The following is a 24300-nucleotide window of genomic DNA, read 5'->3' as shown; positions in this document are numbered from 1 at the left end:
CTTGCCTAGCATGTGGGTTCGATCCTCAGCAACACATAAAAATAAGTAAACAAATAAAATAAAGGTATTGTGTCCATCTACAACTAAAAAATATATTTTTAAAAAAGGGCTAGATATGTGGCTCAGTGGTAGAGCACCCCTTTGTTTAATCCCTAGTACCAAGTGCCACAGTCTGGCTGGGCACAATTCAGGAGCCACTTGTCAAAAGAAACAAACTTTATTTTTAGAACCACACACGCCAAACAAAACAGCTCCTCAGGAAAAACCTTCAGAGCCCAACTGCCACCACAGGCTTCCCACAAGCCTCTCAACCTCCCCCACTCCTCCTGCTCTTGAGGACGATTGGCTGGGTCGTGTGGGCGGAGCCAAAAAAAGTCCCCCAATGAGCAGCTCCATGGTCTGAAAGGGCGGGGAAACAGCCCAATGAGCATCACCGCAGAGGAGCCAATCAGTTGGCAGCTAGAAGTTGCTGGGGCCGCTGTGAGCCAATCATCAGCTGGCAGCTGGAAGTTTGCTGGCAGCTGGAAGTTTGCTGGGGCCCCTTCGGCTGTGGCTCTCAACACCAAGCACACATAAAATATTCTAGCTAGCAAATATGGAAGAATGACAGATTTAGAAAATCCCTATTTTTCAATCCCCTGTGAAATAATTGATTTTAGCAACAATCATCAATAGATGAAACTATTGGATGAAAAGTTGATGGGTAACTTTACATGGAAGGTGAAAGTTACCCAATGAATCCTCCAGTCAATCTACTCATCGTTAAATACAGGACAATTGGACAATGCATCCTGATGTGATGGAATACAAAACATAGATAGAGCACCACCTATGAAAACTCTTTCCAAATGCTGAACTTGAATCTTACTAAGCCTGTACAGCTAACACTCATTTATAGGAAATACAGAGAACAGATGAACAAGTTAAATGATACTGTATGCAACTAGCAGACAAGTCCAGAAAGAGGTACATTCTGCAAGATGATGTCTAGTTTAACAAGTCAATGATGTCCTACTTTTCTAATGGTGGAAAAAGAAGGGAGACTACTTTAAAGTACAGAGATTTAACAAACACAACGAAAGACAATGTGTGGGTCATCTTCACTTGTTAGTTTGAACAAATCAACTGTAAAAATAGCATTTTGAGATACCTGTAGAATTCTGATTATAGACTAGGAGTTAGACAATATCAAACAAGTGTTAATTTTTTGTAGATCTTATAATGGCATTCTGATTTTATTAAAAATTATTGATAAGTGTTAAATATGGGCAAAATTAATCACAGTGTTCCTGTACTATTTTCTCTACTTTTGTGTAAATCTGAATATTTGTAACAGAAGATTTAAGGAGTGGTATACTGGATATGTCATAAAACTTTATAGGCCAGATTCAGAAAACAAACATCTTAACATTATGGCAGGAATAAACTACTGAGGGACAATCACATGTTAATTTAATATCTCAAAGATCTCAGATAGAAAGCAGATGATACATTTGGATAGCTGCTAGGAGACTCAAAAAGAGGTTCTAGTAATTATAAAAACAACAATGTTAAATATGCCTATGAATATTTTGAAAGCCACTGATTGTGAAATATAAAAGTAGAAAAAAATCTCCCCAAATCAATATAATTTTATGTAATGTTTGGTTTCAAATATTTAAATAGGAGTAAATTAACAAATTAAACATTATAAGTAGACATTCAACCACTTATTTATACATCTAGCAGTTTATGTATTTAGGTAGGTCAATAATATTTTTAAAATTATTTCATGTCACCTTATATTTAAGCGTGTATGGGGTATGTGTATGTGAGCTTGTGTTTACATGTGTGTGTGCACATGTATGTGCACAAAGAATCTATAAAAGTATTATATATGAAACCATCAATAGTCTCTTTCTAGAGGTTTCCTCTGTACAGGGTAAGTGGAAGGCTAAGCGACAAGTATTGGAGGGACACACATTTCACTATCAATTCTTCTGTGCCTTCTGAATATTATGCCAAGTCCAAGTATCACCTACTCTGAAAAAAGTAAACTTAAACAAATAAAAAACAGTGTAGCCTATATCTTTCAAGTTGTTTTATAACATACCCCTAACCTATCTTTCTAGCATTATTTCCTATTAATTTTCCTGCCAATTGGACTTTTGTATATCCATATATTTTATTCTTCTGGTCTTTTCAATATGCATTTAACGAATACTGAGTATTCACTCAATGCCAGACACTTTTGCAGACACTACAGATATCAAAGGGAATGAATCCCATAGTATAAAGTAAATATTCACTTGATTTCTTTCAAATGAAATTTCCCATAATCCCAACTTGTTAACTTCTTACATCTTCTCAGGTCACTACTCAAATGTACACTGCTCTACGAATTTTGACCTCACACCCCCTCCCTGGCTATAAATCATTTTACCTCCCTTTCTTTGCCCATAGCTCTTGGTAGGTAAATTTTAATACTTGCTGTATTCTGCTCTGCATAATAGTAGAACATGGGTAAATCTTTCACTCCTAATAATAACTAGCATTAACTAAGTACCTATGCGCCATGGAGTGCACTAAGCACTTTAAATACCTTCTCTGTATTTCAAAACTTTATGAAGTATGTGCATTATGCTTTACTATGAAGGAGAAACTGATGCTTAAAGAAATTAAACAATTTGTTCACAGCTTTCTGAGTTTACAATCTTGCCTCTTTTTAAGGAATTTTACCTGTCTAGACAAACTAAGGTGTAAGAAGTAAATACATGCTGATGCTGGTATAATCTATAAGGTTCTGAAGGGCAGAAGACAGAAAAGGACAATTAGGATCAGAGAAGCCAAGGAGGGATCTATGGGGGAGATGAAGATAAGTGTGATAAGTGTGAAGATAAGTGTGTGGGCAAAAATATCAGAGAAAGGCATATGCATGGGGGAAGGGGATATGCTTGTATTTTGATACAATTCCCCTTTTCTCGCTGTCAGATATTTAGGGGGAAAATGAACACAGAAGTCACTGTGAAGTCCCAGAACCTGATTCTGAACAGTATTATATACATAGTAGGCACAGGATAGAAGTTCACTGAAAGAAAAATGTATTTGTTAAACTGGTTCTAAACCATCTCTTTAAAGTTGCTGCCTCACAATTTTTTTATTACATTGTTGAAGAGAAAATATAACATGAAACTGACGGGAAAAAGGGCTTATTTTTCAGTGCATTCTCATTTAAGGAAAGGTCTTAAAGTAAATTCAATGTATTAATGAGAAATCTGTGGGAACAGCTGCTAACATTAGTAAATTCAGCCCTCTGTTACATAGCTACTACTTATTTGGGAATTATACAGGCTTGCCAACGAAGGCTGCTAATGGAAAATAAATATTTGATTTTGTTGTCTCATCCTACCACATTTATCAAACAAGTTCATTTACATAACTATCCTAGAGAATGAAGATTCTTCTGTTTCCACCACATACATCTCAGATGAATTCATGTTATTAATGACAATTAATTATTAATGACAATTTGGGAAGTACCTTCCTTCCTTCCATCCCTCCCTTTTTTCTTTCTTTCTTTCCTTCCTTCTTCTTCCTTCTCTTCCTTCTCTCTCTCTTTGTCTCCCCCCTCCTTACCTCTCTTCATAATTTCACTTTGTATGCATGTGCTCAAAATGTCTGGCTGATTTTAGAACACTTTTCACAGCAAACAGAGTGAAATAATATCATCTTTAGCTTCTGACTCTTCAGCTATGTCTTCAAATTATTAGACTTGGAATTCTGAACTTGACTTATGGATGATGGATCCCAATGCTCTGGCTCCAGGCCTGAATGCTGGGGTGGCAGAAACCCATTCTGGAAAAAATTTAGTTTTCCAAGTAGTCAAGGGTGATTAATGAAGAGGTTTTTTCTTAAATCTGGTTCCCAAGAGTGAGCTGTTGTGTTCCCTGAAGCTGAAAATGGAATACTGGGGTTGATTATTCCTAGCATTGAATGGTTACCCAAACGATTTGAATGATGCCACAACAATAGGTAAAACAAAACAATAAAAACCCCACACTTAATGAAAAGAAAATAAAAGGTCTATATATTGAGAGTAGAACTAGTTTGTCTAATTTAGGCCAGTAATTCATGGAAAAATAAATTGAGAGCCATGTAAGTAAAAACCAAGTTAATACATGAGTGGTTTTCTGAATCTGCAGAGAAAAAAAAAAGAAATATTTTGCTCATTCACTTTAAACTTAACAACAGAGAATACTAAGAACGAAAAATAAATTAGTAAACAAATGATAAAATCACATTAAATAAGTATATTCAAGTTGCTAGATTATATATTAAAAGCTATTTTGAAAATACATCTTGATTTTATAAAAATATATATTGAGGTTTATATTATGACCATTTGGAATGTGTGTGTGTGTGTGTGTGTGTGTGTGTGTGTGTATGAGAGAGAGAGAGAGAGAGAGAGAGAGAGAGAGAGAAACAGAGAGGACAGTAGAAGGGGAAGCAAACATGCATGAAAAAAGATGTGTGCAATATCCAAAGGACAAAGAATAAGACGTGGTGAGAAAGACTAAATCATTATGGGAGATGAAGATACACTGACGAGAGCAAGAGCCAGAGCGAAAACACACAAGTCACACATGCATACACACATGAAAAGCCAGAGGAAAGAGAAAGCTATAAAGACAAACATTTTCATTAATTCAACAAATATTTATTGATGCAAAAAACAGTTCCAGAGCAATGGGGGCAGCAGAGGAGGGAAGCTTGGTAGTTAAACTTTGAGTGCAGCCAAAATGAAGTTGGCTGTTGACCATAACTGTATAAATTTTTTTCAAGGCCTAGTATAGGTGGAAGCACTATGCTAGATACTAAAGGAGACAAAAGGAGAAATAAAATAGAATCCTTATCCTCTAAGGCTTATGAAAAGGTTGTTCGCCTGCAAGTGAACTATCCGGTGATTTCACCATTCTTTAAAATGATGAACTCAGTGGAAATTTAAAATAAACTTTCCTGCAGAAGGCAAGCAGAATTTCTGCTTTGATGTTTTAGTTTAGATTATCCAGACTTTACAAAGGTACTCAGAAATAAAGAACTTTACTTTTCACCTTTAGAGGTCAGGGTATAAATAACAGGCAGAAGGGGAAATCTCTTTGGTATGCAAAATTGCTTGGTGGCCTAATCTTTGTTCTTGTAGGAATTAGTCTTGCTTCATTACCTGGGAGATATTTGAAACCATTTCTTACTTTTTTTTTTCCTTTTTAAATTCAATGCTATTGTTGGCTCAGTTGGGTCTTGGTGGGAATGAACAATCAAAACAAAATCATAACATCTCTCATTCCCACCTCTAAAAAAGAATTTTGTTTGAAGAAAGCTCTTTGTGACTAAATAAATAAACAAATAGCTCCCATTTAATCCTACAATTATAGCAGTTCTGTCCATTAGAAAGATAATGTGAGGTGGAAATAGGACAAAGGGTATTATATCAAACAAAAAGCTTCTGCATAGCAAAGGGAAAAAATAAAGCAAAAAGACAACTTACAGAATCATAGAAAGTATTAACAAACTATATATCTGATAAGAAGTTAATATTCAGAATATACCAGAAACTCAATTCAATGTGAAAAAGGATACAATTTTTTTTTACAAAAAGGGTAATAGGGCTGGGGAAATAGCTCAGTGATAGAGGCCTGGGTACAAATAGATAGGTCCTGGGTTCAATCCCCAGTACTGGAAAAAAAACAAAACCAAAAAAAAAAAAAAAAATAGACCTGAGTAGATATTTCTTTAAAAACACATACAAATATCCAACAGGTATCAGAAAATAATGTTCAACATCACTCCTCATCAGGGAAATACAAATCAAAATTTCAGTGAGGTATCATTTCAGTCTGCTAACAAAGACTATCATCAAGAATACTAAATATAACAAGTGTTAGCAATAATGTGAAGAAAAGGGAACCCTCACATTCTGTTAGTGAGAATGTGAATGGAAGTTCCCCAAAATACTAAAAATAGAATTACCATATGACCTAGTAATTCCATTACTGGTAATATAGCCAAAGGAAATCAAATCAGCATGTCAAAGACATATCTGAACTCCCCTGTTTACTACAGGACTATTCACAATAGTGAAATAGAATCAACACAAGTATCCATCAACTAATGAATTGATTCAGAAAATATGGTCATATATGCAATGGAACACTATGCAGCCATTAAAAAGAATGAAATCTTGTCATTTGCACCAACATGACTGGAACTGGAGGATAATAAGTAAAATAAGCCAGACAAAGAAAAATCGTCCATGAACTCACTCATATGTAGAATGCAAAAACGTTGATCTTATATAAGTTAAGAGCAAAATAATGGTTACCAGAGGCTGAAGAGTGTAGTGGGGAAGAAGGGTTGGGGACAGACTCATCCATGGATACTAAATTATAGTTAGGAGAAATAAGTTCTGATGCTCTATTTCACAGTATGGTGACTATAGATCATGATAATGTAACGTATATTTTTAAAAAGCTGGAAGAAAAGACTTGGAATGTTTTCAGCACAAGGAAGTGATAAATACTGGAGGAGATAGATATGCTCACCCTGATTTGAATATCATGTGATATTTGCATGTACCAAACATCACACAGTTGCCTATAAATATGTACACCACTATGTCAATTTGTAACAACAAAATATTTAGAAAGAAAAAGAACCTAATATAAACCCTATTATAAACCTCCTAGTGTTACAGTTTAAAACATTTTCAAAAGTACAATTAATTGTAATAATATATTTTATTTAATTCAACATATGTTGTTTTATCATTTCAACATGTAATCAATATACAATTTACCAAGGAGATATTTCACATTCTGTTTTCATATTGTTTCAAAATTAGATGTATATTTTATATTTACAGCATATCTCTTGATTTGGACTAGCCAAATTGCAAATGCTCCACAGCCAAATGTAAATATGACTACCATATTGAATAACAACGATCTGGAGGGCTATTTCCAAATGGAGTGTATATTTCACCTTTACTGATAGCACTCCCAGAGTCTTCACCGATTAAAATAAAATCTAAAACCAGATTTTCTTTTCTTAGTCCTCTTCAATGCATGACACTGTCCGTTTACAACTTGTCTTGTAGTATTTTCCATTGAGGAATGAAGCAAATGAATTGAGGATTGTGACTTAGGAAGGCACAGTTTTTTATACAGAACTTTTCTACTTCAAACACTGTTGCTGACTCAGGCCCTCCCATTTAGTATTACACTAAGGCCTAAGAGATATACCTAATTATAGCTGACTTGCAGAACCGTTGACCCCTCCCTTCAGTTCCAGTGATCTAACACTGGTTCCCATGTCTAGCTGATGATCAGGAATATCAGGAACTTTTTGCAAAGTTTTGATTCCTAGAGCCCATGACAGACTTCTAAGTCAAATCTCTGGCACCAGATCCTTGGGAATCCAGCAGATATGTTTGTAGATTTAATTATCAGTCAGTCTGCCAGCTTGAAAGACCAAGATTGTAAAACGCAAACACAATCCAAGAAATGACAAGCATGAATTGGCAGGAATCCAAGCTGTTATTAAATTTTAATACCTCTTGCTGGTGCTCATCTTTTGATATCTCAAATAACCATCACTTACCCTTGACCAATTTTTTCAAATCTTGTGTACTTTTTCTTTGGGTCTCCAACACTCACAATGCTTCCTAAGAGAGAGGTGGGGAAACAGGGAGAGAGAGAGAAGAGAGAGAGAGAGAGAGAGAGAGAGAGAGAGAGAGAGAGAGAGAGAGAGAGTTAAACTGATTAATTGATTTCTCTCTAATAAAGTCAATGACAAAAATTAAGCAAATACTCTCATATTTATGAAACATGCTACTTTTCGTTTGTTTTAAAAACAAATAGTAACATATGAATTAAAGTGGTAATAATTACCCATGATGCTTATATTAAAGTTTGATGATGTTTTTATGTTTTTTTTAGTTGTATGTGGACACAATACCTTTATTTTTATTTATTTATTTTTATGTGCTGTGGAGTATCTAACTCAGTGCCTCCCCTCACATGTGCTAGGCAAGCACTTTACCACCAAGCCACAACCCTAGCCCAAATTGATGATGTTTGGAAAACAAAACAGGGTTGGTCACAAAGTTTTCATAAAATAATATTGTAGATTAGGAAATGAAAACATCTAAGAATTTTTTTAGACACTTTTATTAAACTTTATTATTGGAAAGACGAATTCTCTGACTTGGAATAAAGTTAATCACTACACTACATTCAATTCTGCTGTACAAGTTTCTACTGAGTAATTACTGTACACCTAGTTCTGTGCTAAGGACAAAATGAGGGATAGGGATGGGTATAATGAAGAACAAAGTATGATCATAAAGTAATGAGACTTTCACTTTTTAAAAACATACATCCCTGGACCTAGGGCCCTACCAGTGCTTCAAATATTTAAATGGCATTATTGACATAGGATTTACATACCATAAACTTCAGCCATTTAAAGCACACAATTCAATAGTTTTTAGTATATTTGCAGACTTGTGTAAACATCATCATGATGTAATTTTAGAAAATTTCATCATTTTCAAAAGGTACCTTGTACTTGTTAGCAATAACTCTCTATTTTTCCTGTTTTCTAAACCATCTCTAAGAAAGCACTTAAAAGTTTCTGATCACTGAAGGATCAAAACCAAATTCTCTAGTTGTGCACAGGTCCTTCACCATCCAGTACCATCTGGCTCCTATTAACCAGTGTTAGTATTCTTCAGTATTCTTCTTCTCTCTCTCTGTACTACCTTGAGTTTACATGCCATCACTATCCAACGCATAGGTCTTCATATAGACTTTCCAATTCCCCTTCCCATCTAACTCATGAATTCATAATTATCATTTAAATATAATCTTAAAACACTCTCCCTTTTGAAGTCTTCTCTGATCCCTATAATGAGAATCACATGCTTTTCCTGGAGGCCACGAAATTTGGCTTTTCATCTCTAACTTCAGTGCCTAGAACAGTGGCTGCCACTCAACAAATATTTGTCTATTAAATGCATTAGAATAAGAAATTATGGGGCTGGGGTTGTGGCTCATTGGTAGAGCACTTGCCAGGCATGTGTGAGGCACTGGGTTCCATCCTCAGCACCACATATAAACAAATAAAACAAAGGCATTGTGTCCATCTACTGTAAAATGTTTTTAAAAAAGCAATTATGTAGGGGCTGGGATTGTGGCTGAGCAGTAGAGCGCTCGTGTAGTACATGTGAGGCCCTAGGTTTGATCCTCAGCACCACATAAAAATAAATACAATAAAGGTATTGTGTCCAACTACAACTAAAAAATAAATATTTTTTTAAAAAAGCAATTATGTATTTGAATGCTGTGCTGTGTCTATAAATGATGCCTCATGCAAATTTAGACAATATCTATTCTCTTGGGCCAATGGACAGCTTGATTCATATCTAATCATATTCAGAAAAAAATTAGTAAAGTGTTTCACTCATGGACTATTCATCAGATTGTTGAGGTGGTTCTTGCTTTTTTTTTTTTTTTTGGTAAAGGAAGTCCATGTTTACATGAGGTTAAATAACACTTAGGCAATATGAGTTGATATAACTTTTTTTCTAGTAATTCCAATCTCAATCAGTGCTACTGTCAATTCACCCACTCTATAGCCTGGTCAGAAATATGATCATCTTTGATTCATCCTTTACCTCACTGGCTCATTCAGTTTCCTACCAAGTTGGAATCTCTTTACTTCCTAGACATCTCTTCTACCTGTCCCTTGTTTATTTCTGCTTCTTTACTTGGGCTCTCAACAACTTTTTCTTTGCTTTGTAATTTTTTCTATAGAAAAAAATGAACATTTATTAACCTTATTCATTATATATGTGAATCCTAATTCTCTATTTGATTCTCATCATCGTTTGCCTGAGTTATTCCAGCAGCCTCCTAAATGGACTTCCTGTTTCCACTCTCTGCATATTTCAGATCAGAGTCCACACCTCTCCGGTGATGCTGGAAGTAGATACCTGATCAAAACATGTGATTCTCTGTGGTTCAGGATACCAGGATGATTCCCTATCATCTACAGGGTAAGGCCTAAAGTTTTTGGCATTGAGTACAAGGTTTCTCATGATTCCACTCTAATTCTCCCCATCACATCTTTTACCACTAGAATCTTCTCATCTAATCAAAACAAACTTAACTGCAGATCAAGATTAGCTTCTGCTTAACAGCTTAGATGCCTCTTCTGTAACCCCAACAAAACCCTCCACTACTGAATCTTTGTTCAATTAACACTGAATACATTAGAGTCCTAGGCATATGATGTCAAGTCTTTATCTGGAATGTCCTTCCCATTTTTCTTCAGGATAGGCTTCTATTCATGCCTTAATACTCAGATGTTTCCTCTTTGAGGAAGTTATCCCTGATCCCTTTGAATAAAGTCAGTAACTTACCCTCTCTGTGCTACTACTGTATTTTTCCTCTCTCACTCTTTAGTTTTTCCTTTTTTCCCCCTCTCCTTTTTGGATCATTTTATCCATCTGTTTGCTATCCCCTTTGACACAGTTTCTTAAAGACAGGAGTCATGTCGTATCACCTCTGTATCCATAGTGCCTTCTTCCTCAATGCTGTTTATAAAATATATCAAATATTCAGTGAATATTTATTTAATTGAACTCAATTAAAATTAGGCATTATCTTTTATAAATGCCTCATAGTTTAATATGGGATAAAGAATATATGTTACATGAGCTGTCTCTATAGAATACCACCCACTTAGCAATTTCTGAGTTGCTATTTTATTTTTCAAGTTGTCTGAAGATTTCCACATCACTAAAAGCCATATTTTTCAAGTCAGTTATTAATGGGTAAGTGCCTGACCCTTTTTTTCCCTAATGAAACGATGATTTTAAAGTCAGTTGAAACCATAGTTTTACTAAGTAGTTTATAGTTTTCTAAGAAAGTTTTACTATTAAGTTGCTGAGCAGACTCTTTTCCATAGACTGATCAAAAGCAAAATAAGCTTCAGCCCAAGCCACTTTCTGAATTATGACCAATTCTTATTGGCGGGGTTCAGTTAATGAGACTCCATGGTAGTAAATTATTCAACTTTTATTTCCATGGTATGTAGGTTAAAAAAATCTGGAAATAAATCCTTTCATGAGGATTACCAAAAGACAACAATTTTCCTGAGATTCTGCTTCTGAATTTAACTACTGTTCAAATAAAATGGCGTCCCCTCACCCATTACCCTTCACAGGAGAGTGTGTGCTGCCATCTACTGATGTTAGGCAAGGGTATTGAAGGTCTTGTTTACAATCCTAAGTCTCAAATACAATAAAGCAAAAGAAAAACATTGTGATACAATATTTAAAAGGTGAAAAAAATCAGCAAACCAAAATTCAGAGAAAAAAAATGATAGCAACATCAGAACAATTTTCTACCAAAGCAATTCCCTAAACAGAAACCAAACCATTCACTTTCAAGTACAAGGTTTTACAAAATCAGTAAATGCTAGTATTTGGAAAAGAGCTCTCACATTGTGGTTTCACTGGCAGAAAACCCATCAATGCATTCTCTGACATATTAAGCTAATCTGAACTCCTACCATTAAAACATATTCTCTTTGACATAATAAAGGTTTTGACTCCTGAGAAAAAGCAAAATAGTTTCATAAATTACTATCAGTTCTATCTGAGGATGGCTTAGGAAAGTGAGTTTTGAGTGGGGAATACTGGGGTAGGGGAAGGAAAAGAGGAATAGGTGATTGTAGGACCCTGGAGGAAAGAGGATAAAGACATATTTCCAGCATTGCTTGTTTTGCTGAATGTGCCTTTTTGGAATTTTTAACTAAAATGTAGGACTTTCTTTATTTTCCAACAGATCCAGACAGACCACAATGAACAAGCCAGACTCAGGCGATCTGTCTGTGTAAAACTGAAAGATGATCTGTTCATTTCAGGACTTAATGATCCCTTGGTTTGGCCCCCACAATCAGTATCTGCATGGAAGATGAATAGCCTAGTGGCTCTGTGGTTTGGACTGCCTGCCTCCTAGCAATCAGCTCCCTGAGGCTAAAGGTGAGGATGATTAAATAGAGGCTTCCTTTTCCTCCTGTTAATGTTTGTGGGGTCCACTCTGGAGTGGGTTGTAGGCCATCCTTTTCCTTCTCTGTCTCCCTTTACCCGCTCCTTTGTCTCTCAGCATAGGCTCTTCTACTCCTTCCCCAAACTCTAATGATACCCCCAATTCCAAGGTCCTCAATCACTTTTGTATAGAGACAATGCATTTGAAATTATTTTTACTTTAATTCTGTCCTACTTCAAGTACTGAAAAATATGGTGACTCTCACTTTGTGAAAATAGCATAGTAGTCATTTTTATGCTATTGTTTATTTTTTTAGATGTCTTACGTATTTTAACTCATTTAGTCTTCACCCATTACATTCTTAATATGATCTCCAGTTTTTCAGATGAAGAAACTGAAGTTCAGAGAGGTTAAGTGCTTTTGCCAGTGTCACACAGCTAGTCTGTGTCAATGATTCGACCCCAGCTGCCAGGGCTTTAGCTCAGTGATAAAGCACTTGCTTAGCAAGAGCAAGGCCCTGGGTTACATCCCCAGCACATACACTAAAAAAATTGTGTATTTCATTGTGTTATATTATTAAGGCTTCATATTCATGTAAGAAAAAACAGTACCTACCAGTTTTTTGAATAACTAACTACTATGTGCCACATACATTTGCTGAGGTTATTTCATGAATCATTCTCATTCAATTATCACAGTGGTATAAGGCTAATACTCTTTACTGCTACTATCCCACGTGATGAAGAAAAGAAAGGTCCACAAAAGTTAAATAACTGGATCAAAGTGATAGAGCTGGTAACAGTGGGTCTGCAACTTGTTTTTTTTTTTTAATTTATTTTTAGTTGTAGTTGCACACAATACCTTTGTTTTATTCATTTTTATGTGGTGCTGAGGATAGAATCAAGGGCCTTGCACATGCTAGGCAAGTGCTTTACCACAGAGCCACAACTCCAGCCCCATGGGTCTGCGATTTGAATCAGGGTGTTTCTCACTTCAATGCCTGTCCACAACCAGAGGCTGAACTCTCTAAAATCCACCACATAGACAGACTTCTTAAATCTAGTTATGATTCTTAACTTCATTTGGCAGATAAGAAATGAAGCTCACTGGGCAAAATGACTTGTCTAAGGTTACCAAGTGTGAGTGTGTTAGTGACAAAGGGCACAGGGAGGGTGATAGCAAAGCAAGGCCGAGACTGTGACATATCTTTCAGCCTGGATCTACTAATTAAGAAACACTCCTCCATTTCTCTACCAGTTCTCCCTGTCAAGATGTGTAGGTATAGCATGAACAGTCACAGATGACCCACTGGCTATAGGAAAAGAGATTTTGAGCCCAAGAATAAAGTCCAATACAGGAAAAAACACTCAATTCTTAATAAAAATGTTACCAAAGGTAGCTTTTCCCTCTTCATGCTGTTGCTTAGTGCAGAAGTGAAGAAACAAGAAATCATACAGGCCACATTTCCAGCACATTTATAGTTTGCAAGAAAACCAAGAGTTTATCCCAGTAAAATAATGTCTGTCAGCTAACTTAAAAAACATTTAAATGGGGGCTGGGATTGTGGCTCAGTGGTAGAGCGCTTGCCTAGCACGTGTGAGGCCCGGGGTTTGATCCTCAGTACCACATAAAAATAAATAAAAATATAAAGGAATTGTGTCCAGCTATAACTAAAAAATAAATATTTAAAAAACACAACAACAACAAACATTCAAATGGGGCTGGGGTTTTAGCTCAGTGGTAGAGTGCTCACCCAGCACATGTGAGGCACTGGGTTTGATCCACATAAAAATAAATAAAAATATAAAGGAATTGTGTCCAGCTATAACTAAAAAATAAATATTTAAAAAACACAACAACAACAACAAAAAAACATTCAAATGGGGCTGGGGTTGTAGCTCAGTGGTAGAGTGCTCACCCAGCACATGTGAGGCACTGGGTTCGATCCTCAGCACCACATAAAAATACATAAGTGAAATAAAAGTATTGTGTCACCTATAACTGAAAAATATTTTAAAAAAATCTTAAAAGGTACAAATGCATTTTCATTACAATCCATCTAATGAGATTTGAAACAGATACTAAATACCAGTCTGTTTAAGTAAAGCAAGGCTGAAAGATGTTTAAGATCTGATTTAATCTCACAGGTCACATCTATGTGTACAGAACAAAGAAAGAAATTAAGGAAATAGTGTAAGTAATTGAACTTAAATTATCCAGGAATTCTTTCATTTCTTCCTTCCATTTTACACAAGAGTTGGGATATGCAAAGCAAAGTGGGTAATGGGAAGAGTGTAAGCTTTGAATGCATATAGATAAGAGGTAAAAATCTAGTTCTGTCCTTCATTACTGTAATTTGGTGACTTTGTCACTTAAGCCTTTTCAAGCTTACTTCAGTAATCTATAAAATGAGGACATTCAAATCTACCTCAAGAGATTATGGAGAAAATTAACCCTGATAATGTATGTAAAGTGGGCAGTACAGAAAGTGCCCAGTAAATGAGAATGATTATGGTTGTAATAATAAATGGTCGGTACTGGTGCTAGAAGAATATTTAATCACATAGAGTAAAGTCAGTTTGCTAAAGTCCCACAATTCCAATTGTGAGTGCTCATTAACAACTACAAAGCCAATCTTTGCCTTTCCAAAATACCTCTAGTTCAAAATGTCTCAACTTCAGAACTGATGACATTTGGAGATGAATAATACTTTGTTGTGAAGGGAAATGGAGGGGAAGTATCCTGTGCATTGCAAGATGTTTAGAAACACTGCTTGCCTCTGTCCACTAGATGCCAGCAGCACTCTCTGAATTGTGACAACACTGTATCCAAACTTAATAAAATGTCCCCAATAGAGTAAAATGGTCCTGACCACCACCTCCTCAGAGCCTCCTTGTGGCCTTCAGCTGGAATTGCTCTCTTCCTTTTCTCTGTTCCTTTTTAAATTAAAACAATTGCCTGAAAAGAGATTACATCTTATTCTTTGATTGTACCATGCTACTAAATCTTATCTTTCAAAAATAATGTAAGTTTCTTGGTGACAGGACATTATCTTTCCATTGTGTCCTGCAACTTTTTTGTTTGTTTGTTTGGTATTTGGGATTGAACTCAGGGGCACTCAACCACTGAACCACATCCCCAGCCCTATCTTGTATTTTATTTAGAGACAGGGGCTCACTGATTTTATATGAGTTTAATAAGTATGATGCATAGACCTTTGACTCTTTGAAGAACACCTAAATTTTTATCTTCTTGACCCAGAACTGAGTAGAATGTGAGTGTTTTGAAAAACTGGGGTAAAACGTGTATATGCATGGGCTGGGTTGTAGCTCAGTGTTAGAGCACTTGCATAGCATGTATGAGGCGCTGGGTTTGATTCTCAAAACCAAATAAAAATAAATAAATGAAATAACGGTCCATTAACAACTAAAAATAATAATAATAAAGTATATTTTTAAAAAAATGCATGTGCACAAGCATGTACACAGTAATGACATTGTGGAAGGAGACTATAAGCATTTGCTTGCTCTGCCCCCAATACCAAATAGAAATAATACTAAATTAAGGGAAAAGGCTGCTTTATTTGTGGTAAGTTGCAATTAGCTATGATGGGCTCTGAGGTTGATTTTTCTATTGTGATTGATCAGTTGGAATGCTTGGAGAAATCATAAGACTATTATATCCCTTTTGATGGTTTAATTTCTTTTTGTATGGGGGGAGACTAGGGATTAAACCCAGAGATATTCTACCCCTGAGGTACATCCCTAGCCCTTTTTTATAGTTTTTTTAAGTTGTTGATAGAGCTTTATTTTATTTATTTGTTTTACCCAGTGCCTTACACATGCTAAGCAAGTGCTCTATCACTGAACCACAACCCCAGCCCTCCATAGCCCTTTTTTATTTTGAGACAATATCCTGCTAAAATGCCTAGGCTGGCCTCAAACTTGTTATCCTCCTACTTCAGCCTTCTGAGTCACTGGGATTACAGGTGTGCACAACTGTGCCTGGATTTGTGGGGTAATCATAAGACAAAATCTCTTATGTGATTTGTTTTGTCATGCTGTTACCCTGACATGTTTTTCAAGTAAAAATATTTTGTTACTGTTAAGTTAGGAGAGTGAGTCACAAACCTTTCATCTCATGACTGTGGGTATCCTGGAGTTCATACAAGCAGATACAAACTTCCAAAAGATCAATCCTCCTTCTAAATAGATTAGTAGAAAGTTTCTCTTGAAGAAAGTAATGATGGGAAAAAAATAAACAAACTCACTTAGCTTCTCTAGGATCTCCTCATCTGTCATCTTTGATTTTTTCCTTTGCCGATCTGTATTCCTGTACAAAGTACTAGAGTTGGCATTCTCCGCAGAAGGTGGTGTGACTTCTTTATTTGGTGCTGCTGGTGAAGCAATAGATTCAACCACAGAACGAGTATAGATCTATGAAACAAAATAATACAAAGTTCTATAATTAAAACATAGGCCATGGAATAACTATGATATTGAGACAGTCATCTCATTTAAACATAATTGTTTAAAGAGTTTTTAGTTTCCTTAATAAGACTTAGAAACTGCAAGAAATAAAATAAAAGTTCAGTAAGTGAGATGGCATCAAATTAAAAAGCTTCTGCACAGCAAAGATAATGATTAGGAGCATGAAGAGAGAGCCTACAGAATGGGAGATCTTTGCCACCTGCTCCTCAGATAGAGCATTAATGTCTGCAATATAAAAAGAACTCAGAAACATATAAAATATAATATAATTAATGTCTGCAATATAAAAAGAACACATTAATGTCTGCAATATAAAAAGAACACACAAAATAATTAAACACTTTTGTAAAGAAGAAACACAAATGGCCAATAAATATATGAAAAAAAAAATTCAACATCTCTAGCAATCAGGGAAATGTAAATCAAAACTACACTGAGATTTCATTTCACTACCATCAGAATATAAATAATAATAAACATTGGCGAAGAGGTGGGGAAAAGGGTACACTCATACACTGTCAGTGGGCCTGTAAATTAGTGCAAATACTCCATAAATCAATATGGAGATTCTTCAAAAAACTAGGTATTGAACTACCATATGACCCAGGTATTCCACTCCTAGCCCATTCTTTGTCCAAAAGATCAAAAATCATCCTATTACAGTGGCACAGCCACATCAATGTTTATAACAGCACAATTCACAACAGCCAAGCTATGGAACCAACCAAAGTGCCCTTTAACAAACGAATGAAAAAATAAAATGTGGTATATATACACAATGGAGTATTACTCAGCCATAAAGAAGAATGAAATTATGGCATTGCTGCCAAAGGGTATAACTGGAGGTCGACATACTAAGTGAAATAATCCAGACACAGAAAGTGAAAGGTCAAATGATTTCTCTGACATGCGGAAGCTAGACCAAAATAAGGAAAAAACAGAAAAGTGGTAGGGAAAAGGGAATTCTGTCAAAATAGAAGTAAGATCAGGGGAGGGAGAAGAGACAAGATAAGGAAAGACAGTGGAATGAATCTGATCGAAATTTCCTATGTAATCACGTGAATACACCACAGTGAATCTCACCTTTATTTATATCCACAAGGCACTAATTAAAAAAAAAAAAAAACTATAAGTAAACTGAATTAGAACAAATTATATTCCATGATTTTATAATTAAAAATGAATTATAATGTTATATGTAACTAAAAAAAAACTAATCAAAAATAGCATCAGGGCTGGGGCTGGGGCTCAGTGGTGGAGCACTTGCCTAGCAAGCATGAAGCCCTGGTTTCAATCCTCAGCACCATGTGAAAATAAATAAATAAAATAAAGGTATTATGTCCACCTACATCTAAAAAAATAAATATTTTTTTAAAAAAAACACAGCATCATATCTGATACTCAAGTTCTGTGAATATAAGATATGCTACTTAGGTTACTGGTTGATTAATTGTATTCTAAGTCTATGTTCCACAGGTCATCTTCTGAACCATGTAGAAATAATCACTTGTAACTTACTGATTTTGTATGCTCTGGTCTTGGTGCGATAACTGGTGGGGGCTCATTGTCATCTTCTTCTTCCTCCTCTTCTTCATCTTCTTCTTCAGATACAGGAGGAGCTAAAGGAGGCTCAGATGCTGTTTTTGTACTCTTAGAGAAAAAAATTTAAGTATCAGGTATTAATTCTCATTGTTTTTCGTCAGAAATGAGAAAACAGAAATGAATATTTAAGCATGTAGGGATAGGAAGGAGCTATGTATTTTACAAATGAGAAGAACCATTTATAATCTGGTGTGCAAGATGTGCTCACATTCAGAGATCAATTTGTTTCACGATGGAATGAACCATTTTTTGTTTTCCACGGAGCTCAAAAACAGTGAACTATTTATTACTTTAGTATTTTAAAGTTAAATGTTTTTGAATCCAATGAGTACTTAAAAATCAAACTGCCATTAAAGCCTCAAATCTGTACTGGATACATTGTCAATTTGTTGACTGATGGTTTGTCAATTTGAGAAGGGCAGAGCATGCATATGGATATTGTATTAATACAGCTCTGCAAATACTCACTAAAAATAAGGAAGCCAGTAAATGTTTCTTCCTTGTTCAGCCTCCTGAAAAGAAGCACTCAGACAGTAATAGAAATGACGATCTAATCACCTATCCACATAAATAATTGTTTGATATTAACCAATAGGTTAATGTTGATTTACAATAACTAATAAATTATAATAATATCACCAACAATATCAACCACCACCACAATACCTAGGATCATTCATGTTAACACAGGGGCAGAATGGCTGCAAAGTCTATTTTAAAAAAACTAAGGTTATGGTTCTCAAAGTATGGTTCCCAAGTCAACATCATCAAGCAACTTGTTAGAAATGCAAATTATTGGGCTCTTTGCACTTCGGAATCAGAAACTCTGCAAGTGTGGCCCAACAATATGTGTTATAACAAGCTTTACTTGTTATTCTGATGCATTGTCCAATATAGGAACTACCAGCCACATATGGTTATTGAACATTAAAATGCAGGTAGACTGAACTGTGTTCTAAGTGTAAATTACATTCCAGGTGTTATATACTTAATGTGAAATAATTTGTTTGTTTGTTTGTTTTGGTACTGGGGATTGAACTCAGGGGCACTCAACCACTGAGATATATCCCATCCCTATTTTGTATTTTATTTAGAGACAGGGTCTCACTGAGTTGCTTAGTGCCTCGCAGTTGCTGAGGCTGGCTTTGAACTTGTGATACTCCTGCCTCAGCCTCCCAAGACACTGAGATTACAGGCGAGAACCACCACTCCCAGTCACATGAGATAATTTTAAAAAATGTTTCATTGATACGTATATATTGATGTATTAAAATATTAATTTAATATATTGGATTAAATTAAATATATTATTAAAATTAGTTCAACTATTTCTTTTTTACTTTTCTGAAGTGATTGAAAATTTAAGGTGAATTTAAATTTATGGTTTGTATTTCTGCTGAACAGCTTTATTATAGCTGCTTTGTATTTTTTGTTTTTGTTTTTATGAATTTACTAGTTTATTGTTTACATTACTGGGTATATTGCCCACAGTCATTCTACAATGAATTTTTATTCCTTGAATTCAAAGATCCTGGGGCAGTTATAGGTATACTATAAAGACTATTAGGTCAAAGGACCTCAGTCTGTGATTAAAAATTCAATATGGATTTTCTACAGCAATGTAAATACCTACAGTAGAGTCATAAGGTATAACACATATCTGATAGGAGCTAGCAATATTTATATATTTTGAGAAATAAGGCACCCTAGAATTGATAAACATGTGAAAGAATATTTCCCTGATATAGATGTTAATGATATAGATGATATAGATGATTTATAGATTGAAGTTCATGTGTATTAGACATTGGTTTTCTTATTTATCCACCTGTATTTATTATTAACTTAATCATAATAACTGGGCTATGGTATCATATTATGGCTATAGCAATAGTAACAAATGTTAACAACACCAAGATACCAGCTTTAAAAAAATCACTTTCTTCTTATGAAACACTATCTGTTCAGGGCAATTCAGTTAGGTGCAGGAAGAAATTACCTTTGGATTATTGTATTTGTTTTGATATTTTTTCTTTCTGGAAAGGTGCTCTGTCTTATGATTATTGGAATCAAGAATGTACCTAATGAGGGGCTGGGGTTGTGGCTCAGTAGTAGAATGCTTGCCTGGTATGTGTGAGGCCCTGGTTTTGATCCTTGGCACCACATATAGATAAACAAATAAAGTAAAAAAATCCACTGGCAACTAAAAAATATTTTGTTTTAAAAAAAAAGAATATACCTAATGACAGAATGTTCATATAAATGAAGTAGATTTTTTATAATGTGAAAAATGCTGCTATTTTATCAGTTAGGCAGTATAAACCAAACTTGGGTATAACAAGCTTTATGCCAGCCTATGAAGATGTTTCAGATTAGAAAAAAATCATCAGTTCTAAAAGGACACTATAAAACTATCAAGTAAATTAATCAATCTATAATCAAATGTCTATTGAGTATAATAATACCTCAACATAACCAATTACTTAAATTTAGCATTTACAGAAATTTCATTACATTGAAAACAAATTGTAGGTTAGATTTTCTTATTTAGCAACAATTCTTATGTACTCACAAAGATTTGCCAAGAAATTATACATAATCATACATTAAATGTTACTTATAACCAAATCATTTCAAAAATCAATATTTTTAAAAACCATTTCAAAAATTTACAGCAACAATATAAAGTGGAGTATAGGAGTTCTTTAATATGGCCTCCAAAAGAACACTTATAAAAATTCTTACTAGGATCAAAGAATGACCCTGCTGGCAAATATTATAACCCAAGGTCTAGTCTTCTTGGTCCAATTCTTAGACTGTTGCAAAAACCAATTAGTGCATAATGGCCAAGTAGCTACCTTTCATATTTCAAGTTTCTTTACCATCGGGGACAAGAACCCTAAACTCTACTTGCTTCCCTGACATTCCCTGTCTAGACACTGCTAAGATTCTGTATGTGGTGGTCATTTTTGCTGCTGTAAGTTTAACAAACTTATTTGTTTAACAAGTTTTTGTAGTAGGTTTTTTTTTTTTTTTTTTTTTTTGTATGTGGGGCCTTGTGCATGTGAGGCAAGCACTCTACGAACTGATCTATATCCCCAGGCCTGTAGTACTCGTTTTTGTAGTGTTTCCATATTCTTCCAGGCAGAGAATTACTATGTCTAAAATTTAAAATTGTAAAAATGTAGATTAAAAAAGTATGACATATTTTTGTCTTATCAAAATTAGAGAGGGTCAAAAATATCATGATGCACACATTGGGACATGGGAGGCACTTATTGACCTTTGTTGGGACAAGGACTCAACATTCTGAAAGATTTGGCTCATATCTCCAGAAAAATGCAGGTAGAGACTTTTTTAAACATATACTTTCAACAGTTCATAGAGCTTGTGAAACCATCCCTGAACTCCTTATGAACCCTGATCCAGAGAATGCACCAGCTAGAGGAAATGTTTTAGGAAACTATCTTTTCTTTGATATTAATATCTAAAGGCCAAAGGAATTGGAAGAAGGATTTTGGATACTTAGATGATAGAAAATATAGTTTGAGGGTCCTTGTTGGTATTTGTTTAAAATTCAGAATTCATAATTTCAATGCAGATCTATTTTTGGAACAGACTCCTGGAATCTGCACCTTAACAGACGTCCCTCGCAATTCTGATGCACACTGAAGGAAAAAAAAAAAATAACTAGTATATAAACAAACCAGTACTGCAAATCAAAAAAAGAGCAATCTGTCAACTACACATTCAGTTTCTTTAGCAAATGATGGCATATTCATATTAATTGTTTTTAACTTAAATTGGAATAATAGCTCAGGATCCTAAATATAATCAATTCATTTTAATAGCACAATCAAAATATAAAATTTAAAATTGGCTTCAAATTGAAGAGTAGGTCACTGAATAGAATTTGGAATTTAATATACTAATATTAAAGAAACTATATAATAAGTGAGAAGTAAAACAGGCATCTGTTTAAAATATTTAGAAAATACAACATTGCTTCTATTTTAATTTTTATCCAGACTATTAAAGGATGCCAAAACTTGTGATCAGTTCAGGCTGTGCCTATACCGAGTAGTCAGGATCATTAAATTAGATTTTGTACGATAATCTCAATATCTTCCAATAGAAATCTGAATCTCCTGAAAGATAATATGCTTATATTTTAATTCACTCACATATCTTTTTTTTATATATGGATTGAACTGGGGGCAGTCAACCACTGAGCCATATCCCCAGCCCTTTTTATATTTTATTTACAGACAGGGTCTCACTAAGTTGCTTAGGGCCTCACTAAGTTGCTGAGGCTGAGCAGGATATGGCAGCGCATGCCCATATGCCCAGGAGCTCAGGAGGCTGAGGCAGGTGGATCACAAGTTCAAAGCCAGCCTCAGCAACAGCAAGGCACTAAGCAACTCAGTGAGACCCTGTCTTTAAATAAAATACAAAATAGGGCTGGGGATGTGGCTCAGTGGCCGATTGCCCCTGAGTTCAATACCCGGTAGCGCAAAAAAAAAAAAAAAAAAGGTAAAAATAAGTTGCTGAGTAAGGGTTTGAACTCGTGATCTTCCTGCCTTAGCCTACCAAGCCACACTCACATATCATTTTAAGCGTACAGCCATATTTGATCTCATCCTTTCCTCTAACATACAATCAGTAATAAAAACATCTCTAGAATTTGAATCTAATTTTCAGTCCTATTGTCACTGTCTCATATCAGGGCTCTGGTTCAGTTGTATACAGTATTTTCCCCACTAGTCTCTCTTCATTTGGTCTCGCCTTCTGTTCTCAATTAATTCTGGACATTTGCTGTTAGATTACACTTCCCAAAGCATAACCTTTGATCACTTCACTGTCTGGCTTCAAAACACTTCAAGGGCTTCCCAAAGCATACTGGAAAAGTCAGATTCCTAAAAATACCATTTAAGGGTCTCTGATTTTAGCCCCATGTTTTCTTTCACAGTTTCACTCCTGTGTTACCTTTTCTTGTATCCAGACTTTATTCAAACCTATGACTTTTGTTTCCGTGCTCTCCTCACCATCGTGCACTTTCCTCAAACTTTTCCTTTTGCTTAGAATGTCCTTCCCCATTTTCACAAATCCAAATCTCATCCTGTCTAAAATAAGGTCTAGCTCCAATCCCAATTTTTATATGATTCATTTTCTAATTCAGCATTCAAAAACTATATAGCAAGTGCTTGTTAGGTACTAAGCAATGAGTTTAACCTCTCAGAGACAAGTGCCTACTTCCTTTCCATCCCCATCTTAAAATAATCTCTTTTCTCTGCATTTTCATAGCAAATTGATATATTCCATGGCATATTAATAGACACATTTGATACTATATATTTAATGAACATACTTAATGCTATCCATATTATATTATGCTTCTTTATGTTCACACTTATTTACTGTACCACACTGAACTCCATACTTCTAAACTTATGCTAAATAAGAAAACATCTAGCTGCTTTATATCCAAAAAACAAATCCACTTTTTTTCTGATTTAATGGAATATTTGTCCATGATATAGACTTAATTCTATATGCAAAACCAACAGAAGCGATCTCAAAAGAAACAGTATATATTTCAGGGGAAAATAAAAACCAGTACACAGATTATCCTAGCAGGTTGGTGTTTAAAATAACTGACCTAAAAACAATACCTAGGCCTGGGATTATAGCTCAGTGGTATAGTGCTTGCCAAGCACATGTGAGGCACTAGGTTTCATCGTCAGCAACACATAAAAATATATAAAAATAAAGGTATTATGTCCATCTGTAATTTAAAAAAAATTAAAAGAACCAATATCTAGTTCTTGGCCAGGATTGCACAAGTATGATACTAATTAAATTAAAGGAGGTAAAGTCTGTGTTGATAGGGGATGTTAACATTCTTTCTTACTTTCCTAAGCTCTCATGGCAAAGAAGAAAGAAGAGAGAGAAATAGCTAGTTGGATAGGGAGAACAACAATCTGTTGTTTTTTCGATCATATGGTAATTCTTTTTTTTAATTTTTGAGAACCTGCCATACTATTTGTTGTGCTCTGGAGATGAAGTATCCTTCAAAAACTTATGTGTGAGATGGTGTAAGAATTCTCAGGTGACAT

At 35.0% G+C, this 24300-nt stretch overlaps 1 protein-coding gene across 11 annotated transcripts in view; it reads right to left on the bottom strand.

Moving 5' to 3' along the window:
• Window positions 1-24300, bottom strand: part of Pak3 (p21 (RAC1) activated kinase 3) — a 257142-nt gene that overhangs the window by 39556 nt on the left and 193286 nt on the right. For all 11 annotated transcript variants that reach the window (XM_058571641.1, XM_058571635.1, XM_058571645.1 and 8 more), the window contains 3 exons: window positions 18101-18232; window positions 16363-16528; window positions 7636-7699 (listed from right to left, as the gene is read on the bottom strand). In XM_058571641.1, the coding sequence (XP_058427624.1) occupies window positions 7636-7699; window positions 16363-16528; window positions 18101-18232 (362 nt within the window). The remainder of the gene's footprint in view (window positions 1-7635; window positions 7700-16362; window positions 16529-18100; window positions 18233-24300) is intronic.

The sequence above is a fragment of the Marmota monax genome, unplaced genomic scaffold (assembly GCF_021218885.2).
Source record: "Marmota monax isolate L192 unplaced genomic scaffold, Marmota_monax_Labrador192_F-V1.1 WCK01_AAM20220418_F8-fsc00050, whole genome shotgun sequence".
In the NCBI taxonomy this organism is placed as follows: domain Eukaryota; kingdom Metazoa; phylum Chordata; class Mammalia; order Rodentia; family Sciuridae; genus Marmota; species Marmota monax.
Note: the sequence above shows the minus strand (reverse complement) of the source record. Positions and strands in the feature narration are given on the sequence as shown.